Raw genomic sequence first — 14,175 nt, forward strand, 5'->3', positions numbered from 1 at the left:
GGACTTCCCCAGTAGCGCAGTGCTTAAGAATCCACCTGCCAATGCAGGGGACACGGGTTCGAGCCCTGGTCCAGGGAGATCCCACATGCCGCAGAGCAACTAAGCCCGCGCCCCACAACTACTGAGCCTGCACTCTAGAGCCCGCTAGCCGCAACTACTGAGCCTGCGTGCTGCAACTACTGAAGCCTACGTGCCTAGAGCCCGTGCTCCACAACAAGAGAAGCCACTGCAGTGAGAAGCCTGCGCACCACAACAAAGATGCAATGCAGCCAAAAATAAAAATTAAAAAAAAATTAATGCATTGAGCCCTAAGCTTTTTTTTTAATTCTATGCATTATCTTGGTAGAAAATTACATTAGAATGTAACAATTCCAAATAAGCCTGAAATGTCTTTTATTCAAATAACATAATAAGGGGATATAAAGTATGTAGTTCAATGCCAGATTTGATCCCAAGAACCTTTTTCCAGTGACTTGTGGGAAAAAATCAGTGAGAACACTGGAGTTGTAAGCCGGGAAGGATTACATGCTTCATGTAATTGTTGTGGTAATGAGATCATGCATACTTATTCATTCATTCTGGAAATATTTATTGACTACCAACTTTGTGCCAGACACTTTCTAGGCTTTGTGATGATAGAGCAATAAATATGTCTGGAAAGAGGGTGATTAAAGATTAATGAAATGACTCTACCCAAGATATAGACAGGATTAAGGGAAACTAACAAAGGAATGTGAAGCACTCAGGTACTAGCAACAGTGATATTTCATTACCACCTCTAGGTCTGAAGGGGCAAAGGGAGAGAGTAGTACCTAGACCTGGGAGATTGATAGCTATGGGAGAGGTCCACCTAATAGGAGCTGTGGCATCAGTAGTAGAAATGACATACCCATCACCAGACTGCAGCCCAGCAGGGAAAGGGCAAGAGGAATAAAAATTGTACTTCTCTCTCTCTCCTACCCTCTGATCTCTTCTTGGCCCCTCCCATTGGCTGAACCTAACCAGAAGCCAGAGTGATGGGAACCTGGTTGAAACAGTCCATAGAGGCTGGCCTTCTGGGCCACAGCTCAGGAAAATGACGATGTGATCTAGAGAGGCAAACAGAAAATGAAAATTTCTGTCTTTATAAGGCTTATATTCTGGAATATAATAATGCACCTAACACTGAACCTAGCATAGATTGAGTATTCAATAGATATTAGCTATTGGTGGTATTGTTTACAGCAATAACATTATGGAAATAAGCTTTTTAAGGCTTTTCTAACAAATAAATTTCCAGTTTTACTTTGATTGTACATCTAGTGGAAGGGTATTTTTCCTTAATCATTCCCTAATTTTTTTTAATGTGGTAAAAAATGTATAACATAAAAAGTACCATGTTAACCATTTTTAAGTGTACAGTTCAGTAGTGTTAAGAATATTCACATGTTGTAACCTAAAATTTTAAATACCTAAGAAGCAGATGTCTTTGGAAAGGTATCATTTTTGTTGGGGAATTAATGTTATCTCAGAATTTTCTTTTTGGGGAAATTTAAAACATTCCTTTTCCCAAATCTGACCTAAATCATGGCCCATGACAAGTGACTCTTCTGAGGCCAGATCAAACCTGTTAGATGGAGCTGACAGAAATATAATTTTTCCTGTACTGGGAGGAAGTGTGCAAGGTAGGTCCTGTAGTCAGTCTCCCATACCATTCATATGAGAGCTCAAACAATAAAAATCTTGGATATAATATTTAACCCAAATCATTACAGACACTGGAATCATTTTTAAATGATTTATTTACATTTGTTAGACTTTTATTATTAGTTGCAAGGTGAACTAATATATTTTATAAAGATTTTCAAGAGTAATAATTAAAAATTTTCTGGCTTGCCTTTATTTAACTAAAACGTTGGTTAATAAAATACTACATTTCTCAAACATCAGAACTTCAATAAATGATCAACAAGATGGTTTTTCATAATTGTCATTCATAAAATCATATTGCATGGTATTTTTTTAAAGACTGTCAAATCACTTTAAATATATTAAGAAAATTCACATTGAGTGAGAGACAGTAGTGGCAAATATAAGTGGTAGTTCTTCAAAAGGAAAGCAGGGCACCAAGAAAGACATCTAATTAAGTCATTACTTAAGTCAAATGAAAGCCTCTTTGGTGTAAGTATATTTGTTTGTGACTTTTATTACATTTTCCCAAAATGAATAAGACTAAAATTTTCCTTTTATGGTTTGTTTCAAAAACTGTCACATCTCCTGCAGACTTTTCCTTTGCAGCAGTAAAGTAAATCGACTCTTTCTTGCATGTTTGTATTTCCAGCCGACTCAGACAGTAATGCCAGGACAAGTCATGCGGGTTACAACAGGTGCTCCAATCCCCTGTGGTGCTGATGCAGTAGTACAAGTAGAAGATACTGAACTGATCAGGGAATCTGATGATGTATGTCATTACCAGGTCTTATGGCTCCATTCATTCCTATGGCAGTATTATAAGTCATGCCTATTTTCTGCAATGTTTATGAGATTAGCCCAATTTTTTTGGTTATGTTAGAACCTTACATTGTAGTGTATAGTAAATAAGGAACTGCCTTGGCTTGAAAACCTTTTGTTATAGTAGATGTTTTTATGATCATTACTGTGATTACAGCAGAATTGAGCCACATTTGAGCCAAGAAATTTCATATGCAAGCAAGGAAAGAAACTACCTCAAGATAGAGGAGCAGAGATATTAACTGTTGACTTACCATCTAGCTGAGAAATTTGTTCATCAAGACTAGCTTCTGATAAAATGTGAAGGAGATTTTAATAGAGAAAAATTTAACAAAGAACACTTGGGCAAGTTCTTGAATATTACACTAAGCCAAGCATTTAAACCAAATGACCCTTTCAGCTCTGGTTTTCTATAATTCAGGAAAATCTGTGCCGCCAAATTACAGTCTGGAAACATTAAATTTATGTCAGTTCCCCCTCTATTGCCTAAAATAAAAGACTCTGTTCTAAGTAGGCCTTTATCTCACTGAAACTAGTGGCAATTATTGAAACCAGAGGATCAGTCACTAATAAAAGAATAATTTCAACTGAGGTTTTAATGACTGGCTATCTTACTTGTTTTGAGAAGTTTAAGATATCTTGTATTTTTAAAGTTAGAATTAATAACAAATATATATTCTCCTCAGCTGGGTATATAGTAAAATTTGGCCATGCTGAGACACACCCTCTTTTCTTGATTTGGGGATTTTCTCTTTAATCACCTTCCCACAAGTAAGTCTTATAAAATTCAACTCTTGGCACACAGACCACATTGCCCTGCTGTTAAAACTGTCCAACAGATTTATTGGCATCAGTGAAGCCAGCAGAGCATTGAAATCCAGAACACATGCCTCCACAGACTCTGCCGGATGACAAGACACAGTTCCAGTGTCACAATGTTACTCACAGTCCATAAATGTAAAAATAATGATCACCATTAATTTATAGAAATCTACTACCAGATAAACTATAAGTCCTTCACTGAAACTTCTGCAGGTATTTCAGAAATACCTGCAGGTATATATGCAAGGAACCTTGGCATAGTATTGAACCCATGATTTAGAAAAGACAGGTTATCTCCATGCACATTCACTGTATCTATTAGGGTAGCCATCTTTTTTTTTTTTTTTTTTCCTTAAGAATGCTGCTTACAAAGTAAGAGTCAGTATTTGAACTGGTACATTTTTTAAAAGCATGAGAATCAGTGAAAATGTTTGTTTGTTTATTTATTCATTCATTCATTCCTTGGCATCAAACCTGATTTTTCAGGAACGTGTGGTAGAAATTCATCATGTTCAAAGGGTTTAGCAAAGGCTTTTCTGTTCCTCTATATTTTTATATATTCTGGGCCTATCTGATGATGAAAGCATCTGAGTAGCTAAATTCTATTGATCAAAATTCAGTTAGATTGTTCTGTTTGAAATTACATGATTTGCTCTTATTATAGGGCACTGAGGAGCTTGAAGTACGAATTCTGGTGCAAGCTCGGCCAGGCCAAGATATCAGGTAAGTTCATAACATATAGAATGTATAGCCAACTTTTGTATCTGCCATGATCATGAACTCAGGAGAGCATGGCTATTATAAATTCACAGCTCAGTCAGTTAACCATTAGCTTTCAGGGCTTTTAACAAGGAGCAAAATGAATTTTCTGAATTCTATATCCCATGTCTGCCCTCCCTACTTTTTTGTAAAGTTGGTAAAGGCAAATGCAATATTCAAAAGCAACATGAGAAGGAGGCAAAGTCATGAGCCTACATAATCCACAGTTAATCCTCCTCCTAGATAATCCAGAATTACCCATCCCTACCCCTTGGTAATCCAGAATTTGATATTAACACAGATACTTTCAGAGTTGAGTATTTATATAATTAGCTGAAAGCCCCTCCTCTATTGACTGCCGATAATAATGGAATAATGTACTACTGTTTATATACAAAGATGAGACTACTGTCTTACCATAAGTAGTGTATATATGTCAAATGATTTTTCTTACAATTGAATATGTTTCCCTGATTCTATTAATACTAATTTGCTCAACATTTTGTAACAAAGCTACACTTCTCCAGTTCCTGTGGTGGCAGGCCAAGAGTGACTGGACCTCTACAGCCACAGAACTGGACCAACCTAAGTGGTCTAAATGGAAATTATCTCCATGACTGTAACCTCATTAGCATTATTCTCCTCGCCACAAAGCTAACAAGCTATGGACATGGCATTAGATATTTTCATATAAATGCTTGCCTTACATCAAAGAAAGATTGCAATTGGTGTTTTGGACTGTAATATGATACAAAACAATTTATAAAATAACTTTCAAACATGAAGTAACATATTCCTGTTTAACAGCAATAGATACAAATCTATTTCTGTCTTCTGTTATGTGATTTATTTTTTTTAATTAAAAAAGCATAGAGTTTTTAGAATCTCTTTGTTTTAGTAATCTGGTCCTGCCTCATCTCTTGACTTTTTCCCCCTAGCATGTCCTCCTTCTTTAACACTAAAGTTTCCTCTGAGTTGAGAAAATATTGTTCTTAGTCATACTGTTTATGATTCTGCTTTGACTTTCAGACCCATTGGCCATGACATTAAAAGAGGGGAATGTGTTTTGGCCAAAGGAACCCACATGGGCCCCTCAGAGATTGGTCTTCTGGCAACTGTAGGTGTCACAGAGGTTGAAGTTAATAAGTTTCCAGTGGTTGCAGTCATGTCAACAGGGAATGAGGTAAGGAAAAAAAAGGGGGGGGGGATGACAACAGGGGAAAGATGGTGGGTAGTGGGGCTTTCAGATGAAAGCATTTCTGACATTCTGTGTTCTGTGTTATAAATAGAACATTAAGGATTATAGATCTTACCACATTTCTATAACAAGGAAATAATAAATTGGCCTCAGGATAGTTCAAGTACAGAAAATGAAAAGGAAGAACTAGAAATTACATATCAAGAAATGTTCCCTTCCATTTACTCAAATGAAATATTACAACCAATGGCCTTCCACACACTCAGTACATATAAACAAAAATGTTGACTGCTAGCTGTAGATATTCAACTGTGCAAACCCAGTACTTAGGCTGTTGGGACAATCAATTGTGCATACCCTGCTGCTGAGATGATGGGCCACCTCTGTGTGGGAAATAATTCAATGAACTGCGACACCATGGCTAGCCCCTTTTCTTGCTAAACATTCCATGTGATGTTTAATTACCAGGAAGGATTTGAAATTCGGGGGGGTGGTTTCTCTAAAGATAGCATCTCTAGTAGCATGCTATTCAGAATGTGTCAAAATGTCATTTCAGCCCTGATTTAGGAAGGGGAATTTAGTCAGTCTTTTTATTAGAACTCTTGAAAATCTTCCTGTTCCCTGTTTGCTTAAGTTATACAAAACTTCAGTTGGAAGCTGTAAGGTCAAACTGGGAATATTGAAAAGTGAATCTGCTGGAAATTCAAAGCCTAAAAGCAGAATCAAACTATTGAGGTTTTTTTAAGGAATTCCTTTAGATCTTATACTATTTTTAAACAGATTAACAGGATTTCGTTTTTTTTTTCTCCTTTAACCTCTAACTTTGTTCTGCAAATAAGCCATTTGCTACCATTATTTTTAATTTCCTAGAGTCTTGGAGATGGACGTTTTCAAGGGTCTATTACCCTTGTAGTTCTTTTGGAAAGGGCAAAAGAAAAGAATGTTTTGTTTTGCTAATGGAGAGGTAAATCAGAATTCTAGATTTGCTTACTTCCCAGTATAGGTGTACTAGTCATTCCCAAAAACTATTGACTGACCCAAAATAAACATTCTTTTTAATTGATCTACAAAATCATGATTCTAATATCCCTAGGATGAACTGACACTGTGTTTAGCATCAGAAAGAAATTTCTGTTAAACTGGTTGACTTAATGATCTATTCTTATTTGAGATTTATTTATATGCTTTGTGCATCTAAGTGACTTCATGGGGTTTAGGAAAGCTAAGTAGAATGAGCAAACTAATAGACAACTAGTTATTAGGCAACTTTGTTTAAGCTACATTTATTGTGTTCTTCCTAATGACTTTGTAGGTCTGGATTAATATTCTCAGTTATCCCCCAGAGTACATTGGTAGTATTTTTTAAGCTATCTTTTATACCCTTTATTAAAACTATTTACTAGTAGTAGGGAAAAGTGACGGGGTGAGAATAGAGATAGTACATACATGGTAGAATCTAAAGAAGGTTTTGTAGTCCTAGTTCCCTCCCCCCATAGATTTGATTGTCCTTAGAGAAGCTTTGACAGATTCCCCTACGTTTTCTGGCCTGCTGTACTTAACATGGTTTTCCAAGGGAATAATGCTTCTAAGTCCCATGATCTCTGGTTCCATGTAGTTTGACATTCCTCCCTACTCCCATCCAAAGTTAGCTATTATTATGACTCTCTATCACCATATAGTTTAGTTCAACAAATGTTTGTTGAATACCTCTATGCCAGACACTATACAGGAAACTAGAGATAAAAGTGATAAATAATGCATAGTATCTCTCCTGAGGCTTGAGATCCTCAGATAGCCAGAAAATAATAAGGAAAAAAGTATTCATTTATTTCAGAGAGGCCAAAAGAAATTACATTTGTCTATGAATGTGACAAGTCTATAATTTATTGAGTCACAGCACAAGCTCCCCTTAAGTATTAGTTCTGATTTCCCCTGATATGTATGGCTTCACATACGCCACCTCTTGAATCCAGTGTGGTATATTGGTAAGCAGAACAGTAGCCTTAGCCAACCCAAAGAATGTCATACAAGATGTCTATGTATACTGTATTTAAAGCTTGCTCTGCATTTTGTGACTACATGATCTTATTCAGGATGAAGGAATTCTTTTAGAATTGGGAAGGTAGAGTTGTAAACAATAACTAACACAGACCAGCTGTTGTAGACATTTGTTGATTTTGACAAACTATGCAGGTTAAAATTTAGGTAATACCATTCAATAATTACTTAATTGTGGTCATACATTTCCAACCTCATGTATTTGTTCAATATATATTTATTAAGCATCTGTTACATCCTGGAATGCTCACCAGAGGTTCTTTTAAGTAAACATCAGACTTAACAAGATATGAATATACTGTACCTTGAACCAGTTTACTTAGAAAGATATTGAACAGGAAACTCAGCATCCAGCAGGGGAGCATCATGCTTTCTTCAGTGGGACCAGTCATCTTAGCAGTTCCCACAGCCATCCAACAGCTGTTCTCTTTGTTCTTCAAGTGACATTTAAGTGCAAGGGAACAAGAATTCTACTAGGAGAGTATGGGAGCCAGCAACTTAGAAGCACCATCTCCTACATAGGAATCAATATTTCTTATAACGATCTTAGGCAACTTCCAGAGTCCCCAGATATGCCCAGCTTCAAGTGTCACCACATTTGTGGAAGCCCAAAGCTTGGCTTTCCACTAGGGATTTATAGTTCATTTGTAATTTCTTCCATTCCATATGCAAGTTACTAATCAGAGACCATTTTACCATAAGAAGTGTTGTCTACTAACAAGCTGACATTTTTCTTTATCAAATTTCCAGAGGAACTGAGCTAGAAAGTTAACCCAAGTTCAAATTTGTCCTTAGAGATGGAGAAAGGGTTTTATTAAGGCTTTACCCTCACATAAAAGAATGCACTGCAGAATGTCTGCAGAAAATTCGAAAACAGTAATAAAACTAACTACAAGTCATTCTGTTCTTTATTATCACCATGCACTGGCAATCCTAAACAATGTCAGTGATAAAATACTCCTTTCCACTGAGGCAGTCTTCTCTCACAACCCCTCCCCTTTTAGTATGCTACCATACTGATGTCAGGCAGTGTTCTGACTACTGGAGATACAGCAGCAAGCAGGACAGACAAAGCCCCTGCTCTTACAGAATTTATATTCTGATGGGGGCGGGGGGGCAGGTAGTCAATAAACAAACATATAGTGGTAAATGATTTGAATTTTTAAAAAGCCGAGTGAGATAATAAAGAATGCTAGCAGAAGAGGTATATGCCAGGTATTATCTATTGAAACTTATTCCACATCAGCCCTTTTGTTCTCTCCCCTATACAATAAAGCTGGAAGTCTGAAAACAGTTTCCCAGACTCTCTTTCCAGCTGTGGTCCAGTTAGGTTTTGCCATTGAGATGCATTAACATGGTATTAGAAGGTGGAAAGAAGGTAGCAGGAGTATATCTCCTCAACTCAGTAACATCACTTTCCTCCAACAGCCCTGGGGACGATGGTGACTGCAGTTACTGATCTTTAGTAATACACGTTTCTTCTGTTTCTCCAACTCTGCCAACACATTTGTAACCAATCCCATGCATTAAATCCTCTTTCTCCTACCCCCTTCATTTGAAATACCTAGAGGAGTTTTGGTTTTCTCATCCCGGACCTGACTGGTAGACAGGTAGAGTCCTCTGTTTTACAAAGGCTAATCAGGCCACACTGATGAGGGGAAATTAGAGTGGACATCTGAAGGCATTGAGGGTATATGCCTCGTGAGCAGAACTGTGCTTCAAGCAGAGGGGACAACAAACACTAAAGCCCTGGAGTACATGCTTATCAAGTTTGAGGAACAGCAAGGAGGCCAATGTGGCTGAAGTATAGAGGGAAAGGAGAAAAGTAAAAGGAGATGAGGTTGGAGAGGTAACAGAAACAAGATCATTTTATTCTAAATGGACAGTTTTGAGGAAGCGAAACATAGCATGGAACATAAAATGTCTTAAATTTTTAAATGATCACTCTGGCTTCTATATGTATGGCTTGGCATATGGGAGAGAAAAAGTGAAAAGCCGGGAGGCCAGTTAAAGGGATATTCAGTGGTTACTGTCTGTACCTCTTTGAAGCTTGTATTGTTTGTTCACTACTGTATTACCAATGATGATAAAATTGCCACACACACACACACACACACACACACACACACAATTAAATTAAAATTAAAATAAATTTAAAATTTTTAAAAAGAAAAGGATATGCAATACTCCAGCAAGAGATTTGGACCAGATTGGTAGTGAAGATGTTGAGAAGTAATCAGATCCAGGATACATTTTGAAGGTAAAATCAACAAACAGGATTTGCCAGTGAATTCAAGGTAGAAGATAAGAGAAAGTGAAAAGTCAAGATGAACTCCATTCCATAAAATATATTGTTTCCCTTGAAACTGTAGATGGTGACTTTTAGGTCTTTAAACTGGACATCAGTCAGCCAGCTGCCATTAGCTTCAGGAAGTGAAGATTGTATGCTTGTTATCTAGTTACTACTAGCAATAAATATTCCTTCCATAGATGGTAAGTTTTCTTCTAGTTTCAGTCACCTTCTGCCATATTCCGTAACTTATTCATTCATTTCTATTCATTCTCATTCTTCCTACCCCCTCCTTCCCTGTCTCTCCCTCTCTCCCTTCCTCTCTCTCTCTCTCTCTCACGAACACACACATACACAGAACTAAGTGTATTTATCTCCACTATGCCTCTCCTTATTTTATTCTGTCTTTTGTAAATCTCTTGGCCACTCTCAATAACAGATGTCTGTACAAACAAGTTTAAACTTTAGATATATAAAGTCTGTCTAAAATTTCCATATACTGTTCTTTGGGAGCTGCCACAAGCAGCTGTTATTATAAAAGTTGAATCTTTAAAATCTTTGTCCCCACTAATAAGAGAAGGAATAAGAAGTTGAGTGTCTACTATGACCAGTACCGCTATGTGCTTTATAATTAAAGCGACACTATGAGGTTAATATTATTATCCTTCTTTTTACATAAGAGAAAATTGAAGCTCAAAAACAAAGCAACTTACCCAACATTATATATGTTGTGTAAGTGATGAAGCCTGGTTTCACACCTAAATCTTTTGGCTGTAATGACTTTTTTCCACTATTCCGCAATGCTTCCCACTTCCTTAAATTTCATTTCCCCAGCTTTTTAATGGCAATCTCTGAAACCTATCAGGTTAGATAGTCTATTACTTTCTTCTAGCCACACTATACTTCTTGTCCAGATTAAGGACTATGACTCACCACTTTAAAGTTGCCCTCACTAACACTTCAGATAGCTTCACTCCTTTAATCTATTCCTTTGCTTACTGTGGTAATACCCAAAGTGAATGACTCCATTCTCCACTTTCTCCATTTTTGCTCCCAAGCAGAAAAACATTACTGAAAAAATTCATAGATCTATGATTACCTGAACAACTACAAATTACTGCCATTTAATGGCAACCTGGCACTTAAAGTTGTTCAGTAATTCTGATGTAACTGTTTTGTTGATTTTCTAGTACATTCTTCCAGTTCCAGTATGATAGTTCATTCATACACTCTATACCCTCTTTAAACCTCAGTAGCAGCCCTACTTTGTACTCTTGGCAGATGACCTAACCACCTTTATGGGAAAAAAGTGAAGGTAAAAAATAAATATATTTGTCAAACTGAACTAAATGAGATCTCCCTCTTCTTCCCATCTCATTACCTCAAAAATGTCCCCCTTCCTTTAGCTATCCTCCTTTCTTCCAACCTAAAAGGAAAAGGTACTTCCTTCTAAGAACAATTCCTCTACTTCTACCTTTAGACCCACTTTTTCTCACCTTCCTCAGAACTTTGATTTCTAAATTACTTCCTATGTCTTCTGTGTTCTCTGATTATTTCCTCTCTAGTGGCTCTTCCTCCTTCCACATCCAAAAAGACAAAGATTACCGCTATCAGAAGAGAACCTATATTTAAACACCTTCTTGCCTCCTTGAGCTACTGCATTTTCACCTCCTATCCACTACCAGCTTTGTTGAAAGAGAGGTCTGCACATGCTGCCTTTCCTTCCTCACTCTGCACTTTCTCCTCAAACTCCCGAATCTCATTATTGCCCCCTATTAGTACAAAAACTGCTTTCCTGAGTATACTATTCACCTCCTAACCTCTAAAACCTGCTCTGATATTTTTCTTCCTTAACCTGTCTATATCATTTGACATCAGTGGCATTCCTCACCCACCACCTTGAAACTGTCTCTTTCCTGGTGTTCCATGATTGTTCTCTCTTGATGCCCTGCCAACTACTACCTTTTTTCCTCATCGTTCCTTATCTTGATCCCATTCCCTAATTAGAATATTCCCCTAGGATGCTGTTCTTTGCTGTGTCTTCCACTCTCTCTAAATTCTCCCTTAGAGTTTTCCTCTCATGTCAAATATATGCAGGTAACTTCCCATATCTGTAGCCCTAAACTTAACCTATTTTGTAAAATCAAGCCTTCATTTACAACTTCCTCTGGATATTTCCACCTGATGTTCCACCATTACGTAATCTCACTCACCATCTTTCCCTTCCTACCAGGAAGAGTGGAATACTTCCTTCCTGATTTGCCTCTTTTTTAAAGGCATCACTATTCCCTGAAACTGTTATTGCCAAGGTCATCAGTGACATATAATTTTTTTCATTTTTAATTACAGTAGAATACACATAACAAAAAATTTATCATCTTAACTATTTTTAAGTGTATACTTCAGTAGTTTTAAGTACATTCACATTGTTGTGCAACCAATCTCCAGAACAGTTTTTATCTTGCAAAACTGAAATTCTATACTCATTAAGCACAGCTCCCCATTTCCTCCCTCCCACAGCCCGTGGCAACCACCATTCTACTTTCTATCTATATGAATTTGGTTACTCTCAGTACCTCATATGAGTGTCATCATATAGAATTTGTCTTTTTGTGTCTGCCTTATTTCACTTAGCAAAATACCCTCAAGTTTCAACCATGTTGTAGCATGCGTCAGAATTTTCTTCCTTTATAAGGTTTCTTAAAGGAGATGAGTCTTGAGCCTTCAGTATAGTTTTTAACAATGTAAAAAATGACCACGGATTGGCAGACTGGGAGACAGTGCTGAGTATAGTTGAGGAGGAGAAAGTCATAAGATTGATGTTTGAGAAAGATCATTTTCAGTAGATGTGTGCTCCTGAGCAACAGAAATGTCAAAACCCCCATACAAAGACCACCGGAGCCCTGGGTAGGACTCATTAGAATTTTTAATCTAGGCAAGTTGCTGGAACTGGACAGTCAGTAGCCTTATCTTTGGAACATATGAATCTATGTGGAGTTACTATTAAATCACTTTGTTCATGATCTTAGAACATGTGGTTCTGAATGAGCTGGTGTTAAAAAACAATTTCAGCTAAGACAGTTTGTGCTCTGTATTATGGTTTGGCACAATTTATCTGTATTAAAAGTCATAGTACACTTTTGCCAATTCTGATTTCAATTTCATTTCTCAGTGACCCCACTTCTGGTCACTTTCAGCCTAAATTAGCTCATTATCTTTGAGATGTGATCAATCCAGATTGGTACCACTTTTTGATGGGCTATGATTGTGTATTAGGTTTTCTGAGGTAGTTTTTTTGATCTCTATATGCACCATGCCTTTGTGTACTCTTTATTTCATGATAATTTGTTGAACCATATAGCTTACAGCAAATGTGCAGCAACATTTAAGGCTCTAGAGTTTATATATTCAGCCACAGCCATACAGACAAACATTAGGACAAATATATTACCAAGGTTTGCAAGGTACTTCAAAGCCATGAAGATCTAGACTTCCAAACCTGTACATGAAAATATGTCAAATATTTTAGCATGGTTCCCTTTACAAGAAGAAAGGAGCAAATCTTTGTATTATGTAGTAGCCATCCAGTAAACTCAAAAATTGCTTAAAAAGTATAAAAGACAACAGATTTATTACAAATTTGGGAAAGCCAAAACCAAGAAGAGTTGTCAGAAGAAACAAGATATTAATATGTCATAAATAAAGACAATAAATAATTACAGACAATATTTTTAATCAACAATAAGTAACCATTATTTTTAGAAGCTTTTGATTAAAATGATTTAAGAATGTGCCATAAACCAGAGAGTTAACAGAATATTTTGGTTATAAAAAGGGACCTTTGTTATCTGGACACAAAATAACTTAGCCATTTTTAACAAAAAGAAAACCCAAATTCTAGTAACAATTTACAATAAAAGATCCATAGACCTTTTTTCCTTATGAATAAGCCCATGTCATGTAGCCAACTTTGTCAGTGTTTTTAATACATATTATTCTTTCTGTATATTCATTATTTGTAGTTATTACTGCCAAGCAATAAGTCATTTCCCTTCAGACCTTCTATACTTTACTGAATAATACTCCTAAATTTATTTTTTACTGTCTTCCTTTATATTTTGGCACAATCAGTAATTTTTACTTTAAGAAAAATATTGTTCTGTTTTTTCCTAATAAATAAAACATAATCATTACCTTGCACAAGCATTCCTCTATCTTCATATATCCTTTCTACCCTGTTAATGATGGTTACTTTAACCTGTTAATGATGTACTTAATAAAAACACTGGTATATATTTTTTAACATCTTTATTGGAGTATAATTACTTTACATTGGTGTGTTAGTTTCTGCTTTATAACAAAGTGAATCAGCTATACATATACATATAGCCCCATATCTCCTCCCTCTTACGACTCCCTCCCACCCTCCCTATCCCACCCCTCTAGGTGGACACAAAGCACCGAGCTGATCTCCCTGTGCTATGCGGCTGCTTCCCACTAGCTATCTATTTTACATTTGGTAGTGTATATGTCCATGCCACTCCCTCACTTCTTACCA

The 14,175-nt window shown here is 36.6% G+C and overlaps 1 protein-coding gene across 3 annotated transcripts in view; it reads left to right on the plus strand.

Moving 5' to 3' along the window:
• Positions 1–14,175, plus strand: part of GPHN (gephyrin) — a 631,539-nt gene that overhangs the window by 540,816 nt on the left and 76,548 nt on the right. For all 3 annotated transcript variants that reach the window (XM_082617455.1, XM_082617456.1, XM_082617457.1), the window contains 3 exons: positions 2,321–2,440; positions 3,977–4,035; positions 5,101–5,254. In XM_082617455.1, coding sequence (XP_082473581.1) covers positions 2,321–2,440; positions 3,977–4,035; positions 5,101–5,254 — 333 coding nt within the window. The remainder of the gene's footprint in view (positions 1–2,320; positions 2,441–3,976; positions 4,036–5,100; positions 5,255–14,175) is intronic.

This window comes from Mesoplodon mirus (assembly GCF_964341445.2).
Source record: "Mesoplodon mirus genome assembly, chromosome: 4".
NCBI classification, from domain to species: domain Eukaryota; kingdom Metazoa; phylum Chordata; class Mammalia; order Artiodactyla; family Ziphiidae; genus Mesoplodon; species Mesoplodon mirus.